Source organism: Oncorhynchus gorbuscha, linkage group LG01 (genome assembly GCF_021184085.1).
Source record: "Oncorhynchus gorbuscha isolate QuinsamMale2020 ecotype Even-year linkage group LG01, OgorEven_v1.0, whole genome shotgun sequence".
In the NCBI taxonomy this organism is placed as follows: Eukaryota; Metazoa; Chordata; class Actinopteri; order Salmoniformes; family Salmonidae; genus Oncorhynchus; species Oncorhynchus gorbuscha.
In genome coordinates this window covers 78,572,016-78,592,228 of record NC_060173.1, presented here as the reverse complement: position 1 = coordinate 78,592,228, position 20,213 = coordinate 78,572,016, and the positions used below count along the sequence as shown (strand labels likewise).

The following is a 20,213-nucleotide window of genomic DNA, read 5'->3' as shown; positions in this document are numbered from 1 at the left end:
ACATCACCTCAGGTCACTTCCTCCGTTAATCCAGTGTTGGCGATGGAGAATTTCAAGCAATTTCTGTTCGCTTTGTCTGCCACCGTGACCATTGGTTTTGTCTCGATAATGTTTGTTTTGAGATGGGTATTCTACTTCAAGGAAGATTTAGCATGGGATGGAGGACAGGCCAAATTCAATTTGCACCCGGTTTTAACCGTTACCTACTCAGTGACACTCACAGAACACAACTCTGTAGAGTTTACACCAATATTAGCACCTTAGCTCTTATTGTGGGACTTTGAAACCACTGAAATTATTTACCGAATAAACAGATCAGGACCTTAATTCACAGCTCTTCTTAAATTATAAAACTGTTTCAACACTGTTATTCAGTAAATTATGAAATTGGTCTTCCTTCATGTGTCCTCAAAATAAAATAGAGAAGTAGCCCAGTTCGGCAACAGGTTTGTTTCTAATAACAAAACATTCATGACCATTTCAAAAACTTTATTAGAGTACCAACATCTTGAAAAGAACAACAGGATGACAGCATGTAGTCATTATTGGCAAATAAATATGTGTAAAAAAAACAAGTATTAAAACATATTCAACAGGGCTATTTTAGGAATATTTTTGAATTATATCATTAGCAGTTGAAAGGAATGTCCCATGATTATCCCAGCTTCAAGTCATTTCACTCATCTGCTTGTCCACGACTGATTTTGTAGACATGGCATATAAGTTATTATTCTTCGTCTGTTCAATGTGAACAATCGTATCTCTGTCAAAGAACATGTCATGTTTGTCATTTATTATCATGTCTTGTCCCTGTGCTCCCCATGCTATTCGTTTCCCTCTGCTGGTCTTATTTGGTTCTTTCCCTCCTATCCCTCTCTCTCCCCCTCCCTCTCTCACTCTCTCGCTCTCTCTTCTCTCTATCGTTCCGTTCCTGCTCCCAGCTGTTCCTATTCCCCTAATCATCATTTAGTCTTCCCACACCTGTTCCCGATCCTTTCCCCTGATTAGACTCATTTTGTGTTCCGTTCCTGTGCCGTCGGTTCCTTGTTTTGTATTCCATGCTGTGATTGCGTTTCGCCCTGTCCTGTCGTGTTTTTTGCCGTGATTGTGTATCACCCTGTCCTGTCGTGTTTTGTGCCTTCTTCAGACGCTGCGTGAGCAGGTGTCTCAGTCGAAACCCGAAGACCTGCAGTCTGTGGCCGCTTCTCCAGTTGTTTTCCCCTCTACAAATCTAGAGGATTTCAGTTATTCCGTTTTGAACATTAATAAACTCTGTTTCTGTTAAGTCGCGTTTGGGTCCTCTTTCACCTGCATGACAGAACAGCTTGTAGCTGTGAGTCTGAAACAAGACAAGAGAATACATTTAATAAAAGTAATTTGAAAACGAGAAATTCACAAATTTTCCACCTTTACACTAGCCTTGTTCGACCATCCCGAGCTTACGTTCTGTTAAAACAACGAACTCACCGCATCCCCATGACTCCACAAGCGGAACCCTCTCCAGTAACGCTCCAGTGTTGTTGTGTGGAGTCTGACGTGGGCCTAATCCTCATCCTCTCTGTGGGTCACCTCCACAACAGCCAGAAGGTCAAGCTCATTCTAATACTCCACCGTCTGGAATATCTTTGAAGTAGCATGTTGCAAGAGGCATCAACAAACACTCACCAGCAATAACCAATATGGCTGCATGGAATGCCACTGAATTGTCGTTAAAAGTAATTTAGTCAGGAGTCAGGTAAGGACAAGAGCCCAACTTCTCATCAGAATACATAAGCGACTCACATTAATGGCAGTGGGGCAACTTTTGCGATGGGACTTTTTTTTAGAAATTGATTGGGCTGAAATGATACAGTATCAACCTAATCCTTTAGAATTTACCTCTTGCTCTGGGTCATCATTCAGCTGATGAAATCGTCTCTTCACTATGCAGCCTGAGGAGGTGATCCCTGGCCGATAATGGCTGATCACTGGCCATTACCCCACTCTCCAAGGGTGTCTCAGGGGGAGCGGGTTATGCAAAAATCACATTTTCATTTCACACCATGCACTTGTACAGGTTACACACTTGTACATACTGTATGTGAAACAGGACAAATATAAGCACCCCCTCCCTCTATTTTAGGTGACACTGATCTTGGAGGCAGCCTATGGAGGACAGAAGACAAGTGGTTTTAGGAATCCAGCACAGCAGCAAGAAAGGCTCACATAAAATGTATTAAGACCAACAGATATATATGTGCCAAAACACTATGTTAACTAACACTATGTTAACTAACATCACCTTGATGAGCTGTGTTAGCATATTGATAGTATACTATGGGGGGGGGGGGGGGTTAGACTCATTTTATGGTGCAACATGGATGATTATTCCTGAGTCATCAAGGTGGAAGTAGATCAAGTCAGACTCCAGAGAACAGCGCTTCATGTCTTGCATTCCATTCTTTGCGTATTAATGTGTACAGCGGGAATATTGCGGATATTTGTACGGGTTATGACACCTACAAAGCCCAGGGAATTTACTGTAATTATCTTGATCAGAGAATGTCAAATAAGTGTATGTATAATGATTTAGCAGAAGCTTTCATTCAAAGCACCCAAAGTAGCACCCAAAGTATTTGTAAACCATGCATAAATTGACTTCACAACAATGGTGCTGCCAGTGCCATGCTCCAACCAGCTGAGCCATCTAGACATCCTTTTATTGGGGATTATTTGTGTTTCTCAGTAATACATTTGTTGTGACAGTTAAAGACAATGCCTGTCAAAGACACCTGCATCTGAAACTGACATGCACAAAAGGCTTTGACACACTATAGCAGCAACATACTTAATGTGCTTAACGGTCCAACTCATACGTTCCTTTATCTGGGCAACAATTACTGTGGTTGTTTAGCAAAGAGCAATTTGTCAAGCAAGAATTGCTAGAACAACAATGCTAGGACAACACACTATGCTAACTCACATCATCTCGATGAGCTGTGATGGAAAACTCCTTCACTATATCGAACTGTGAATCACCCGCAAGTCCCTTCCTTATTATCCTTACCGCGTTAGAAGTCCGAAACAGAGAAAGAAAGTGTAGGCGCTATCAATGATAGAAATAATTACAGGCTAATAATGCATGTTTTCATGTTAATTTGAATGGGGGTGATGAATAGCCTATCAGTCTAATCGAGGTGTAGGCTAGACAAGAGTACATTATGCATTCAAGTGTTTGAACTTGTAACGCGGCTGCATGAACTTTAATGCGACTGCATGGGATTTGACGGATATAAAGTCAGGTGTGGTTTCGTTGCATCCAAAAGAAGTAAACCTACAGTGGTTCCTGGTGGTAGTCATGTAATGCAGCATAATAACAATGTCATATAATTTAGTTTGAAAATAAAATGTACACATTACCTACTGTAGCCCAAGGAGTAATTACCATTACTCCTTCATTTTCAGAGGTAGACTGGCTCTGGCAGCCAAATACTCAATCTAAACGTGAATCAATTCTCAACTGCAATAAGGTTATAGAAACATAAAGCCCTTTATTTTCATATCACATCAGCTCAGTTGGTAGAGCATGGCGCTTGTAACGCCAGGGTAGTGGGTTCGATCCCCGGGACCACCCATACGTAGAATGTATGCACACATGACTGTAAGTCGCTTTGGATGAAAGCGTCTGCTAAATGGCATATATTATTATTATTATATTACATCAAAATAATTTCACAAACGCAAAAAGACACACAATTACCTTTATCACAGTTGCAGCTGAGGATTTTTCAGTGACAACACGTTTCTGGCAGACTTCTTACACACAGGTGTTCGGAGCATGCTAGATAACTAATTATTAACACAGGTCTTCTGTAAACACGCCATACCATGGAAATATGGCCTTCTGGTTACACTAACCCTAACACTATAAAAGGTGTGTATGAATTTAATATTTTGTTTTTTGAAAAGTATTTATTGATTTTATATGAAAGATAAGGTCCTTATTTTTCCAAAAACCGTACCGCAAGCGATGCGTGTTAATGTTCAGACCAAGCGTCAGGGCTCTTAACAAAACTCCCCCATACAGAATATGCCTTCTCCAATGATCATTATGTGTAATGTAATGGAACTATGAGTCATCATAGCAGCACTGACCATTTTCTAAATACATCCTCCCACTTTCATAAGTCATTGTGGATTTTACAATCACATTTTATGTCACATGCTTCGTAACCTAACAGTAAAATGCTTACTTACGGGTCCTTTTTCAACAATGCAGAGTTAAAGATGAGATACATTTGAAAATATATATAAAGTCATACAATGAATAAATACACAGTGTATAACGAGTAAAAACAAAACGGTTATATTCAGAGTTGATGTGCAGGGGTACGGGGTAATTGAGGTATTATACATATACACTTAAAGATATATTAGTTTTTAATTTCACAAGGCAAGTCATTTAAGAAAATTTTCTATTTACAATGACAGCCTACCACAGCCAAACCCGAACCCAGACGATGCTGGGCTAATTGTGTGCAGCCCAATGGGACTCCCAATCACGGCCGGCTGTGATACAACCTGGAATTGAACCAGGGTCTGTCGTGATGCCTCTAGCACTGAGATGCAGTGCCTTAGATCAATGCGCCACCCGGGAGGCTCATTATAGGTAGGGGTAAAGGGACTAGGTAACAGGATAGATAGACAGTAGCTGCAGCATATGTGATGAGCGTGAAAGTGTGTGTGTGTATGCGTGCATTATGGTGTCATTGTGAGTATGTGGGTAGTCTGGTGTGTGTGCATAGAATTAGTCAGTGCAAGAGAGTTAGTGCAAAAAAAAGTCAATGAGGACTTGGTCCAGACTTTGGTTTTGTCTTTGCTGTCCTGGAGTTAACAAATAAAAGCCTTTAACAACAATCTTCAAGTTGAGTCTTGACAAAGTGTCAGCATAAAAAAATGGCTCTCAATCATAGGTCCAGATACGCAGCAAAATGGGTCCCTCTTAGCTGAGTCATCATTAGAGGGCGCTCAATGCACAGGGGCTTGTCCACTCCACCAAAAACAAGGTCTTCACTCCTTACCAGCACAGCCAAGTCAAAATTATGTCTAAACCCCGCCTTTTCTACAATGTATGTTCTTAAACTCTGATTTTAAACCTAACCACAATGCTTTGCTAGCCCTATGCTTAATCTTGACCTTAAATTAACTCTAAAGTTTTTTTAAATATATAGCCACATTCGACTGGCTGTGGTAACTAGTGACAACCCAAGAACACCAGTGTGGCCATAACAAAGCAAGGTAAGCGCAGTTCAATTGTTATCCACGCCAGTATTCGATACTCCGACCATTTCATTGGTTCATTTACGTCTACACAGACCTGGTCCTTTAGAGAATGGTAATTAAATGGGCATAACTAACAATCATGACTGCTAAAATTACGTGTCCTTAGCATCAGCTGACCACGGTGATGTTAGCCGTTCTTTTACAGCTAGCTCAATTATGTTAGCTAGCTAGCAGTATGTGTTGAACGAGACTATCAACTTCCTTCCTGATGAAGTTCATATCTAACAAGCAAACAATCTTAGATTTTACACTCTGGGTCCAATATTAGTTAGAGTTGAAGATTTTCCTGAACATCCAACTAGTTGGAAAATCATTTCAAAGAAGTGTTGCAATCGCGTGGGTTTCTTAAATGCACTGCAGCATGCTGGTATGTGCAGTTCTTGAAGGTACACTTCAAATTCGTGATAGACTGATATGTGATAGAGGGATATGCCACTGATAAAGTAAACAACCTATGGAAATGTCCTTTCGTGTCTAATTAACAGTTGAATGTAATTGTATAGTTTAATTTGGGTTTCAATACTTGCTTTGATTACTTTCCCCTAATGTGTAGTTTCATCCTTTCCCAGCTACTTCCGTTTGTTATTATTTCTGAGTTTATGGTTCATCCAGAGAGGAAGTGAAGTCTTTGTAGGAAAATCAATCTTTGATAACTCAAGAGACAGTAATTTCCATGTAAAAGGACCCATGAGCAACAAGATGTGAAGGTCATAGGAGCATGTCAATTTGGGTGTCAAAAGAAATCTGAGTCTACTCTTTATTAAGGCATACAGTGCATTTGGAAAGTATTCAAACCCCTTGACATTTTCCACATTTTGTTACGTTACAGCCGTATTCTATGGATAAAATAGTCACCCCCCCTCATCCATCTACACACAATACCCCTCAGTGACAAAGCAACAACTGTTTTTTAGAAATGTTTGCAAATGTATAATCCCTCCCCCCCACACACACACACCACACACACAAGTGTTCAGACCCTTTACTCAGTACTTTGTATAGTATAGTTAAGTTGAGTAAAGTGGAGGATAGTTCAGCACAGTAAGCACAATAGAATAGAGTACAGTAAAGAAAAGTAGTGTATAGATCAGTACAGTACTGTAGAATAGTACCAAAATATACAATGGATGATATTACATATTTATACCTTTTTGTGTACCTTTTTAGGATACTTCACCATGAAGAGAATGCCATTTTATATCCATAATTATGCATTTCTGTGTAGTACAGATCAGGGACCCATAATTAAATTCTGTTACTGCAATGCCATTACCGGGTGTAAATTCACTTACTGTAGTTAATTAAATAGTCAATTTGCCATGTCATAGCTGACACCCCATTCTTTCTGCAGACATTATTGAATTTGAATCTGGAGCAGATATTTAAGTTTTTGGGTAACGTGAACACAAAAAATGGAGGAAGATTTTACCGAAATTCTGTTACCAAATTTGGATCTGCACAGTTCTTCTGATAAATGTGTTTTTGTCAAATTTTCAGTTTTTAAATTGTTAAAGTAGTCATTGTGCATAGATGTTTGTTAAACTTTGAAATCAATTGTTTTTGTTTGGCATACATAAAAATAAAAATAAATAAATGTTTTTCTCCCCTCATCACTACAACTCCCACACGGACTCGGGACAGGCGAAGGTCGAGAGCCATGCGTCCTCCGAAACACAACTCAACCAAGCCGCACTGCTTCTTAACACAGCGCGCATCCAACCCGGAAGCCAGCCGCACCAATGTGTCGGAGGAAACATCGTACACTGAGCGACCTGGTCAGCGTGCACTGCGCCCGGCCCGCCACAGGAGTCACTAGTGCGCAATGAGACAAGGATTTCCCTGCCGGCCTAACCCGGACGACGGGTTAGGCCAATTGTGCGCCGCCCCATGGACCTCCCGGTCACGTCCGGCTGTGACAGAGCCTCGGCTCGAACCCAGAGTCTCTGGTGGCACAGCTAGCATTGCAATGCAGTGCCTTAGAATGTTATTTTTGTCACTGTGCCACCCGGGAGGCCTTGTTTGGCGTACATTTTGAGTGAAAAATCTGAGTCTCAGCTCAATTCCATTACTGTGGAATTGCCTAGACTTGTCATTATGATGAATCAGAATTTGATGGTACAATTTGGGTAGCTCTTAATAATCCAAGTGGGTATACCTAGTTTACAGGCAGCCCCCCTTGAGTTCCTGACGCTCTGTTTAACCCTGACGTTTTGTGTCTAAACGAAAATACGCCTCACTTGTGATATAGTTTTGGTTACCTTTGGAACTTAACTTTCAAATAACTTTCAAATAAGCGAGAAAGAATCTTTCAAATGCAAAGATGCACCCGGCTGTTTTCACACATGGCCTCGGCTACAACACATCCTCTCACCTTGCGATTGCATTTCCATTGGACCATTCCATTGCACATTTCCTGTGTTTCTCAAAAATACAGCCAGGTGCAACTTTCCTAAACTGCACACAATAAGTGTATATATAAAATAATTTCTCACTTACACGTATTTGCGTTTAGACAGAACATTGTGGGCAGCGTCGGAGCATCGGCAAAATATCTTCAGGCGGCAGACAGCTTCGTGAATAGATGGTATAATTAAGCAATAAGGCATGGGAGGGGGGGTGGTATATGGCCAATATACCACGGCTAAGGGCTGCTCTTAGGCACAACACATTGTGGAGTGCCTGGACACAGCCCTTAGCCATGGTATATTGGCCATATTCCACAAACCCCCGAGGTACCTTATTGCTATTATAAACTGGTTACCAACGTAATTAGAACAGTAAAGATACATGTTTTCTCATACCTGTGAAAAACGGTCTGATACACCACTGCTGATAGCCAATCGGCATTTAGGGCTGGAACCACCGATTTGTAATGTTTAATACCATTTACAGTCTATTTGAAATATTCCATAATTAAAATGGATTGATTGGTTTCTTGCCTGGTTTTCCCAATCCATAGTCTAAATGAGAGGATTACGACGCCTCTCCCTAGCCTCAGTGGCTATGGTTTGGGGCAGGGTTCCCTGCAGACTAAACAGCAGAGGGGGACAACCCCCCGCTCCTTTGGGAGCGAGGATTCTGACCAACCCTGAGGACGTCTTCCAGCATAACATGTGGTATGCGTTTGCACATCTATTATTTTGATTTAATGCAACTTTCAATGTGAAGTCTGAAGTTGATAATATGCTGTGTCAAAGGGCACAGCAGTGTATTTTGGATCAAGCATACAGTATGTTCATGTTGACATGATTGTGTTTTAGGGACCATGTGAAATGGTCTGAGGAAGAGAAAGAAAAAGCCAGACAAAAGGCAGACGATAATTCTAGCTTACGCATTCCATTAGAAGAGCAAGGTAGCCCTTCTCTAAACGTTCCTAGAAAATTGTTCTTAATTTTGATTGTATGAAAACTAATATTCCTGTTGTTTTTGTTCTTCATCCCCCACTAAGGCAAATATGACATAGACGCCTGTAAATACTGGGACAGCTTTTATGAGACGCACCAGGACAAGTTCTTTAAAGATCGCAAGTGGCTGTTCTTGGAGTTCCCAGAGCTTCTTCCTTTAGGGCTAGAGAGCAGTGCTACTGAGGAGAGACCATGTGGTCTGCGGGCCCCATGCCCAGAGCCTGGTGTGTCAGGCAGGGAGAAAGAAACAGGCCAGCAGCGGCAACATGCACCCAGTCACCAGCACATAGATCCACTGACAAGTGATTGCCAGCAGTCCTGTAATCAAGATGGGAGAGACACTGCAGGGGCTGCCAGGCAGACCAGCTCTTTCCCAGGCGAACATGCAACTTTCAGGATCTTCGAGGTATTTTCATCTTGCTTTTATTCCTCACCTCCCATATGTTCAAATATTATGTAGTTCAAATGCTGTGTGGTTAGAAGTTTGGTGTTGATTTCACTGGCTAGTAGTTGAGTCAAATGTCGTCTATTTTGACAGAATGTTATTTTTGTCATAGGTTGGATGTGGGGCTGGTAACAGTGTGTATCCTATTGTCAGCTCTATTAAGTAAGTATAACATCATTACATATATTTTATCCAGTTTGTCTTTTAAATGGTTATACACTCAGATAAAAAAAAAGTGTTGATGCATGGCATCACAAACTGAACTTATGGTGTTCAATGGCAGATTTCAAATTTAAAAAACTATTCTGGAATAACATTGTCTCTCTTGAAGGCAAATGTTTTGATATTTACTTTGTTATGCAGACAACCTGTGCCAAAGCATGATGTCATCTTGCATAGAACATTTTGTCCAGAGGACTTGGCAAGGCTAGGAGAGGAAAGTAACAAGTAGGAAGTGTTTAACCTTGGACTGCATGCATAACCCTACGAATGACTCTTCAATTAAATGGAAAGCATGTTATCTGATAGCCAATGTATTAGTCCCTCAGTCTCCCTGCTGGGTGGGTGATTAAGAGCTATTTTGTACAGTAAATATTTACTGATTGCTACTGTAGATCTTATACAGTTAAGTCTACCTGTCATTATACACTTAACTTGTATCCCTACTCTACACCCCTTGACTTTTTCCACGTTTTGTGTTACAGCCTGAATTTAAAATGGATTACATTTAGATTTTGTGTCACGGGCCAACACACAATAATACCCCATAATGTCAAAGTGGAATTTATATTTTTTGACATTTTTACAAATTAATTAAATGAAAAGCCTTGAGTCAATAAGTATTCAACCCCTTTGTTATGCGTGCACTGCGCCCGGCCCGCCACAAGAGTCGCTAGTGCGCGATGAGACAAGGATATCCCCGCCGGCCAAACCCTCACTAACCCGGACGACGCTGGGCCAATTGTGCGTCGCCCCATGGACCTCCAGGTTGCGGCCAGCTGCGACAGAGCCTGGGCTCAAACCCAGAGTCTCTGGTGGCACAGCTAGCATTGCGATGCAGTGCCTTAGACCACTGTGCCACCCGGGAGGCCTTCCCCACACATACAATTATCTGTAGGTCCCTCAGTCGAGCAGTGAATTTCAAACACAGATTCAACTACAAACACCAGGGTGGTTTTCAAATGCCTTGCAACGAAGGGCGCCTATTGGTAGATGAGTAAGAAAAAAAGCAGACATTGAATATCCCTTTGAACATGGTAAAGTTATTAATTACACTTTGGATGGTGTATCAATGCACCCAGTAACTACAAAGATACCGGCGTCCTTCCTTACTCAGTTTCTGGAGAGGAAGAAAACTCCTCTGGGATTTTACCATGAGGCCAATGGTGACTTTAAAACAGTTACAAAGTTGAATATGTGACTTGAAAATGGCTGTTTTAGCAATGATCAACTTGACAAAGCTTGAAGAATTTAACAAGAATAATGTGAAAATTGTACAATCCAGTTGTGCAAAGCTCATAGAGACTCACAGCTGTAATCACTGCCAAAGGTGATTCCCCCATAGGTGAACACTATGGGGTGTGAATACTTATGTGTAACGGTTTTCTAGGTGTGAAGGAGAGTCGAACCAAAATGCAGCGTGTAGATTGCAATCCATGTTTTAATAAACAAACGTAACACGAATCTAAATACAAACACTACAAAAAACGTAACGAAAACCGAAACAGCCTATACTTGTGTACACTAACACATAGACAGGAACAAGGACACTAAAGACAATCACCCACGGCAAACTTAAAGAATATGGCTGCCTAAATATGGTTCCCAATCAGAGACAACGATAAACACCTGCCTCTGATTGAGAACCACTCCAGACAGCCATAGACTTTGCTAGATCACCCCACATACAAAATCCCATGCCACACCCTGGCCTGACCTAATACATGAAGATAAACACAAAATATTTCGACCAGGGCGTGACATTATGTAAATGAGATATTTCTGTATTTCGTTTTCAATACATTTGCAAAAGCTATTTTTCGCTTTCATTAGTGGCATTGTGTAGATGGGTGAGGATCTATTTATTCCATTTTGAATTCAGCCTGAAACACAACGGAATGTGGAATAAGTCAAGGAGTATGAATACTTTCTGAAGGCACTGTATCTTTTTGTTTTGTATTGGTGTGTTTGTGGTGAAATGCTATGAATACAAGCTGACAAGTTCCCTATCTGTGTTGCTGTGTTATAGAGACACAGGGGCATTCTTATACTGCTGTGACTTTTCCCCCCGTGCTGTCCAGCTGGTCAAGGTAAGCTCTCTTTAAGATCTAGATACAATTTTCCAAACACGCAAGATTCTTACAAAAAGAAAAACATTGAAAACAGGTTGAAATCTGGGTGAAATAACATCATTACAAACAGGTTGAAATCTGGTCGAAATTGAATCATGATAAACAGGTTATTACGTCACGGTCAAGCTCTTGTTTTTCACTTGTTTTTCCTTCTATTCTACTCCGAATGTTAGGCATCTCACCTTGCTTGATTTGAGGCCTGGTGGACATTGGATGCTCTTGTAATTTACAGTCTTTTATCAAATGGCCATGGCCAGCAGTCCTTGACATTATTGCATAGAGTCCTTGAGATGCAGAGCATTTATCTTTAATCTGAGACTAGAGCAGTCAACTAGGAACAGACTGTGTGCCCTCATTAGAGGTTGTTACATTTATCCTTCTCTGTTGTCAGTTGCTTTGCGATTTATGGGTGCAATCCTTTCCAAGTCTATTTAAGAGCTTAATATGATGTTGCTCAATTAATGCTACGTATCTACTCATGAAACACTAGGAAAACACCTAGTTTGTTCACATTGCTAATACTATTGCTGGCTTAAAGTAACCACCTCATAAGTTAAATTATGTAATTATTTCGAACTGTACTGTAAAGTACTGGTGTGTTTACGGGTTCCTTCAGTTATATGCACCGTTTAGTGGTGATTTAGTGTAAGGTCTTGCCACAACGGCTTATTTGTTTTAGGGGGGAGTGGTTCAGTTTCCAGGAGTATTATTCATCCCCTTTTAACCTGATAATGGTCATGTTTTTTCAGTAAATGTAAGAAAATAAGTGAATAATAGTTTTTAATTCAAAATTGCTTACATTAAACATTTACATTTACATTTAAGTCATTTAGCAGACGCTCTTATCCAGAGCGACTTACAAATTGGTGCATTCACCTTATGACATCCAGTGGAACAACCACTTTACAATAGTGCATCTAAATATTTTAAGGGGGGGGGGGGGTGAGAAGGATTACTTTATCCTATCCTAGGTATTCCTTAAAGAGGTGGGGTTTCAAGTGTCTCCGGAAGGTGGTGATTGACTCCGCTGTCCTGGCGTCGTGAGGGAGTTTGTTCCACCATTGGGGAGCCAGAGCAGCGAACAGTTTTGACTGAGCTGAGCGGGAACTGTACTTCCTCAGTGGTAGGGAGGCGAGCAGGCCAGAGGTGGATGAACGCAGTGCCCTTATTTGGGTGTAGGGCCTGATCAGAGCCTGGAGGTACTGAGGTGCCGTTCCCCTCACAGCTCCGTAGGCAAGCACCATGGTCTTGTAGCGGATGCGAGCTTCAACTGGAAGCCAGTGGAGAGAGCGGAGGAGCGGGGTGACGTGAGAGAACTTGGGAAGGTTGAACACTAGACGGGCTGCGGCGTTCTGGATGAGTTGTAGGGGTTTAATGGCACAGGCAGGGAGCCCAGCCAACAGCGAGTTGCAGTAATCCAGACGGGAGATGACAAGTGCCTGGATTAGGACCTGCGCCGCTTCCTGTGTGAGGCAGGGTCGTACTCTGCGGATGTTGTAGAGCATGAACCTACAGGAACGGGCCACCGCCTTGATGTTAGTTGAGAACGACAGTTTGTTGTCCAGGATCACGCCAAGGTTCTTAGCGCTCTGGGAGGAGGACACAATGGAGTTGTCAACCGTGATGGCGAGATCATGGAACGGGCAGTCCTTCCCCGGGAGGAAGAGCAGCTCCGTCTTGCCGAAGTTCAGCTTGAGGTGGTGATCCGTCATCCACACTGATATGTCTGCCAGACATGCAGAGATGCGATTCGCCACCTGGTCATCAGAAGGGGGAAAGGAGAAGATTAATTGTGTGTCGTCTGCATAGCAATGATAGGAGAGACCATGTGAGGTTATGACAGAGCCAAGTGACTTGGTGTATAGCGAGAATAGGAGAGGGCCTAGAACAGAGCCCTGGGGGACACCAGTGGTGAGAGCGCGTGGTGAGGAGACAGATTCTCGCCACGCCACCTGGTAGGAGCGACCTGTCAGGTAGGACGCAATCCAAGCGTGGGCCGCGCCGGAGATGCCCAACTCGGAGAGGGTGGAGAGGAGGATCTGATGGTTCACAGTATCGAAGGCAGCCGATAGGTCTAGAAGGATGAGAGCAGAGGAGAGAGAGTTAGCTTTAGCGGTGCGGAGCGCCTCTGTGATACAGAGAAGAGCAGTCTCAGTTGAATGACTAGTCTTGAAACTTGACTGATTTGGATCAAGAAGGTCATTCTGAGAGAGATAGCGGGAGAGCTGACCAAGGACGGCACGTTCAAGAGTTTTGGAGAGAAAAGAAAGAAGGGATACTGGTCTGTAGTTGTTGACATCGGAGGGATCGAGTGTAGGTTTTTTCAGAAGGGGTGCAACTCTCGCTCTCTTGAAGACGGAAGGGACGTAGCCAGCGGTCAGGGATAAGTTGATGAGCGAGGTGAGGTAAGGGAGAAGGTCTCCGGAAATGGTCTGGAGAAGAGAGGAGGGGATAGGGTCGAGCGGGCAGGTTGTTGGGCGGCCGGCCGTCACAAGACGCGAGATTTCATCTGGAGAGAGAGGGGAGAAAGAGGTCAGAGCACAGGGTAGGGCAGTGTGAGCAGAACCAGCGGTGTTGTTTGACTTAGCAAACGAGGATCGGATGTCGTCGATCTTCTTTTCAAAATGGTTGACGAAGTCATCTGCAGAGAGGGAGGAGGGGGGGGGGAGGAGGATTCAGGAGGGAGGAGAATGTGGCAAAGAGCTTCCTAGGGTTAGAGGCAGATGCTTGGAATTTAGAGTGGTAGAAAGTGGCTTTAGCAGCAGAGACAGAGGAGGAAAATGTAGAGAGGAGGGAGTGAAAGGATGCCAGGTCCGCAGGGAGGCGAGTTTTCCTCCATTTCCGCTCGGCCTTCTGGAGCCCTGTTCTGTGAGCTCGCATTGAGTCGTCAAGCCACGGAGCGGGAGGGGAGGACCGAGCCGGCCTGGAAGATAGGGGACATAGAGAGTCAAAGGATGCAGAAAGGGAGGAGAGGAGGGTTGAGGAGGCAGAATCAGGAGATAGGTTGGAGAAGGTTTGAGCAGAGGGAAGAGATGATAGGATGGAAGAGGAGAGAGTAGCGGGGGAGAGGGAGCGAAGGTTGGGACGGCGCGATACCATCCGAGTAGGGGCAGTGTGGGAAGTGTTGGATGAGAGCGAGAGGGAAAAGGATACAAGGTAGTGGTCGGAGACTTGCCTTGTGATCTTTTTCTTCTAATTATGAAAATAATTACATTCTCACATAATGCATAGTCGATGTAGGTTTGTCAAATAAAAAATAAATTTAAAAAATGTCACATGTTTCTTAAACTTTCTTACGGGTACTTTAACAAAAATGTATAATAATGCCACGAGGAATACATAAATAGTGAATAACAAATAACAATGAGTAAAAAATAACCTGGCTATATACAGGGATGATAGTCATTTAGGCAGGTTACCTTAGCGTTCTTGGGCACAGGCACTATGGTAGTCTGCTTGAAACAAGTTGGTATTACAGACTGGGTGAGGGATAGGTTGAAAATGTCAGTGAAGCCACTTGCCAGCTGGTCAGCACATGCTCTGAGCGCGCGTCCTGGTATTCCATCTGGCCCCGTGGCCTTGCAATTGTTATCCTGTTTAAAGGTCTTACTCACATTGGCTACAGAGAGCGAGATCGTCCGGAACAGCTGGTGCACTCATGCATGGTTCAGTGTTCCTTGCCTGGAATAGAGCATAAAAGGCATTTAGCTCGTCTGGTAGGCTCGCGGCATAGGGCAGCTCCCTTTGTAATTTGTGATAATATGCAAGCCCTGCCACATCCGTTGAGCCTCAGAGCCATCGTAGTAGAATTCAATCTTAGTCCTGTATTGACGCTTTGCCTGACGGCTCGTCAGAGGTTGTAGCAGGATTTCTTATAAACATCCGGATCAGTGTCCCGCTCCTTAAAAGCGGGAGCTCTAGCCTTCAGCTCAGTTTGGATATTGCCTGTAATCCATGGCTTCTGGTTCTGGTTATTAATGAAGCTGGTGGCTGATGTGGTAAACTCCTCAATGTTATTGGATTAATCCCGGAACATATTCCAGTCTGTGCTAGCAAAACAGTCCTGTTGCTTAGCATCTGCTTCATCATACCACTTCCGTATTGAACGCGTCACCGGTACTTCCTGAGTTTTTGCTTGTATGCGGGAAGCAGGAGGATAGAGTTGTGGTCTAATTTGCCAAATGGAGGGCTTTGAGGGCCTTGTATGCATTTTTGTATGTGGAGTAAAAGTGATTTACAGTTTTGTCACTTCTAGTTGCACAGGTGACACTGGTAAAAAATGTAGTTAAAAGGATTTCAGTTTCCCTGCATTAAAATCACTGGCCACGAGAAACGCCGCCAGTGGATGTATTTTTATTGTATTTTTTTACTTCTGGCCCTATACAGCTTGGTCTTAGTGCCAGCATCGGACTGTGATGGTAAATAGACAGCTACGGGAAAAAAACATTATATAAATTGGTAAATAGTCTGGTCTGCAGCTTATCATGAGGTTTTTTAATTAAGGCGTGCAATAACTTGAGACTTCCTTAACATTAGAGATCGTGAACAGAGACACACCCCTCCTCCCTTTGTCTTACCCGAGTCTGCCATCTGGTCTAGATGTATAGAAAAACCAGTGAGATGTATATTATCCATGTTCTCATTCAGCCACAACTCTGAGAAACATAGAATATTATCGTTTTCCAGGTCCTTTTAATAGGATAGTCTCGAACAGAGCTCATCCAGTTTGTTCTCCAGTGATTGCATGTTCGCCAATAGAACAGAGAGCAATGACGGTCTTTTTGCTCGCAGACATAGTCTCGTCAGGATGCCGACTCGCCTGCCTCCCTTTCTAAATCGAGGTTAGTGATTGCTGTTCTGATGTCCAGAATCTGTTTCCGGTCATAGGAAATGATGGCGGAGAAATAAGTAATAACATTTTTTTTAAAGAGTTACGATCAGCGTTAAGCTCTCATAGCAGAATTGGTCAGGCGCCGTAAGACAGCTCCTATCCACTGCAGCGCCATATTGGTTTCGTAACTAACTGTAGAATTTGTTATGGCGGCAGATAGCCTTGTGGTTAGAGCGTTGGCCCAGTAACCGAAAGGTTGCTAGATCGAATCCCCGAGCTGACAAGGTCAAAATTTGCCATTCTGTCCCATAACAAGGTGGCCGTCATTGTAAATCAGAACTGACTTGCCTAGTTAAATCATTAAAACTTTTTTGATTTTTTTTTATGTCTTTGAGGAGCTTGTTAATACATTCAGGGCCATTTTTTTGTGTGAATTAAGCAATAATTTTAAGAAATCCAAATTGCCATCTTAAGCGCTCCACAGTAGGTTCTAAGCTATCCACTACATTTAACCAATTAATGAGTTTAATTGTTAACATATTGACACCATTGTGCTATTTGGAATCAGAGGCCACTTAGTCCCCTCTTTTTCCCCATGTAGGACCACCCAGACTATGACCAGTCTGTGTGTCACGCCTTTGTTCAGGACGTCTGTGACGAGGTGGGCTCCTTTCCGTTCCCTCCACTGAGCCTGGATGTTATTCTGCTGGTCTTCGTGCTGTCCTCCATTCACCCCGAGCGGTAGGTGATGTTTAGGAGACAAAGGCAGGAGCACCAACTCTCATTTATCACCTCCCCATGCTTTGTCCGAATGTCATTACTAATCTAACCCTCTCCACCCTCCAAAAACAGGCCCTCTCTCACACTCTGAGGTTATGCTATTTTGTACTACCGTGTGTGTTTTGAATCAAGAACATTCTGGGTTTATTTATACAGATTCTATGCATTTGCTAATTGCAAATGTTTTGTATGATAAGGCAAGTGCAAGTGAATAAGCAAAATACCCTTTGAAGTAGCATGCTGACTGAGATCAGTTTAGAATGTAAGCTCTGGTGTGCTATTCATGTAGCTAACCCCAACCCTTTAAAAGTAGCACAGAATAGGGGAGCCTGGCGGTTAGGAGTGTTGGGTTAGTAACCGAAAGGTTGCTGGATTGAATCCCCGAGCCGACAATGTAAAAATCTGTTCTGCCCCTGAGCAAGGCAGTTAACCCCCAACAACAACTGCTCCCCTGGCGCCAATGATGTGGCTGACGTTTTAAGGCAGCCCCCCGCACCTCTCTGATTCAGAGGGGTTGGGTTAAATGCAGAAGACGCATCAGTTGAATGCATTCAGTTGTACAACTGACGAGGTATCCCCCTTTCTCCTCATACAGTACTGTATGTGCCTATTTGCAGTCTATTTATGATTCACTTCAAAATGGAATGAAGTCTAACTGCAGATCCGTTTGCCCTGGGTACTTGGATGCTTGCTTTTTGTAACAAACAGTGACATTTCACTTCATACTGAGGCCCCTGAAGATTGCAGCTGATTAGAATTATGGATATGGGCTGGCTGCCAGCTCTCACAGCAAGCCGTAATAGATTTTCCTGTATTCCATCACTTTTCATTTTATATTTGATGTAGAGGTAAGTTGGTACTGTCCTGGGGTTTCATCTCAGAACCTCCTGCCATTTTCTTGCTGTGTAAAATCTCTAATGGTTCAGGTTGTTATTGAGCTCTAAGTGAGTATTGAGTGTAGTGCCAGGAGTATCATGGAGCATATTGTCTCTACAATGGGCCATTGATTGCGGTTTCGCTTCAGTCATTGGAAGCAGCTTGTTACTGTATTTATCAGTCACATAATAAGACAAAGTCAAAAGGCTTCTCCTGCAGGCATTTTCTGTGGGTGTGTAACTGTGTGATTTTAAAATATGCTCTCTTTTAGCTCACTAACTTTCTGTCAGACATCACGTACAGTGCATTGGGAAAGTATTCAGACCTCTTCCCTTTTTCCAGATTTTTGTTACGTTACAGCATTATTCAAAAAAAAAAAAAAAAAAAGATTGATTTAAATCTACTCACAATACCCCATAGTGACAAAGATATAGATTTATGAGCGGGAAAAAACAACGTAATACATTTTAGAATACGGCTGAAACGTAACAAAATCTGGAAAAAGTCAAGAGGTCTGAATAATTTCTGAGTGCACTGTATGTTAGCTGAGATGCTACTGTACATTTGAACAGCTAACATATTGGGGAGGAGAGTACAGTCAAATTCTTACCTCTTTTCTCCCTTGCAAAAGCCTTACAGCTTGTACTGTACTGTATATGTTAATTTCCTGGGAAGCCTTGCTCTGGAATGATTAAATGAACATCTCTGAAAATGTATCTAACTATCCTTATGAAGTTTTGCGTCGACTGCCCAATTTTGTGTATCATACCTTTGCAAATTAAGACATTGTTTTGAGAAGGAAACTGACTAATTGAATGGTTGGTTTGTCATTTGATTGTTTTCTTTGACAGAGTCCAAGGAGTTGTGACCCGGTTGTCTCAATTCCTGAAACCCGGAGGGATACTCCTCTTCCGGGATTATGGCAGATATGACCTATCACAACTACGGTTTAAAAAAGGTGCCATTCTAATCTTAACTTTAGATAAAGTGCATTTTCACAAAGTATACACTTTACAGAGGAAATAAATCTAATTAAAAGGGGAAAAACAGCAGATCATAATAATTTGAAATAGGTAGGCAGATCCTACTTGGTAGTGGATACATTTTATTGTCTAAAGTGGCTATTTGTTAATAATGGCAGTGAGATCTTTTCTCTGATCAACAGGTCGATGCTTGTCAGAGAATTTCTACTCAAGGGGAGATGGAACGTGTGTTTATTTCTTCACAAAAGGTCAATTGATTCAAAAGTCTCTGGGAATATTGTATCTCTGAATATTGTGTGTAGACATTATTTCAAATCTAATCTCGAATAATTTAGTGATGGTAATATTATGTTACTCTTTCCACAGATGAAGTTCACAGTTTATTTTCCAATGCTGGTTTGGAAGAAATTCAGAATCTGGAGGATAGGCGACTACAGGTGAACAGAGGCAAGAAAGTTGTAATGCGCAGAGTGTGGATGCAAAGCAAGTTTAAAAAACCTCAACCACTAGCACCACCATTGTAGTCTACCACCTCTGTCCCTGCTCGGACGAACATGTTGCCCCAGGTTGGCTTTAGCAAGGACTTGTCTATCCAAATCAGAGGTCAGAAGGAGGTCATAAGCATGTCTCAGTGCAGTGAGATGTGTTAGTGTGATGTGTTTACAGTACCACTGGGATGGTCCATTATCGGGCTGAGGGAGTGGTCAACTATCGTGCCAAGGAAGTACCTTCTGGTTGTTGTGTGCTTATTATGGGTTTCACATGCCATGTATGTAAAACTCACTTTTTGTAGGGAGACAAATGTCATTTATTTTTCTGGTTGAGTGTATGCATACATATACATATTTAATTAAACAGTTTTATATGTTGTATAACCCCATAAAATGAAAATCTGTGAATGATACTGTCATAAAAATGACTTATTTGTACCTTCCTTAGTTGGACATTTAACAATACATTAAAATTGTACCTGCTATATTTGTTGTAGTTGAGTGATTGATTTACAATTATTTGCACACAACAGAATTATAACTCAAAATAAGTTTTATGTTCTGTCTCTGATGAAATATATTGATTATATACATTAGACTTTTGATATTATGTTAATGTATTGTGGTAATGAAAATTCTTGGAATAATGCCAATGTATCCCATTTCTGGCACCTGGTATATGTGTTTTGTACCTATATGCTAAGCAACATGTCATCTGATTGATATAAAA

General features: G+C 42.2%; 1 protein-coding gene across 7 annotated transcripts; it reads left to right on the top strand.

The window, feature by feature from the left end:
* Nucleotides 1–5,015: 5,015 nt before the first annotated feature.
* Nucleotides 5,016–19,970, top strand: LOC124043049 (tRNA N(3)-methylcytidine methyltransferase METTL2-like). 7 transcript variants are annotated; one of them, XM_046361231.1, is made up of 12 exons: nt 5,039–5,108; nt 5,211–5,277; nt 8,282–8,438; nt 8,583–8,674; nt 8,771–9,132; nt 9,284–9,333; nt 9,535–9,618; nt 11,420–11,480; nt 16,955–17,094; nt 18,861–18,967; nt 19,175–19,240; nt 19,359–19,970. In XM_046361231.1, exons 3-12 carry the CDS (start codon nt 8,287–8,289, stop codon nt 19,514–19,516), a joined length of 1,272 nt encoding a protein of 423 aa, XP_046217187.1. In that variant the 5' UTR covers nt 5,039–5,108; nt 5,211–5,277; nt 8,282–8,286; the 3' UTR covers nt 19,517–19,970. The 7 variants fall into 7 exon arrangements, with proteins under 7 accessions (XP_046217208.1, XP_046217185.1, XP_046217217.1 ...); XM_046361252.1 differs by having other exon boundaries at nt 5,016–5,277; nt 17,000–17,094; XM_046361229.1 differs by having other exon boundaries at nt 5,018–5,277.
* The last annotated feature ends 243 nt before the right edge of the window (nt 19,971–20,213 follow it).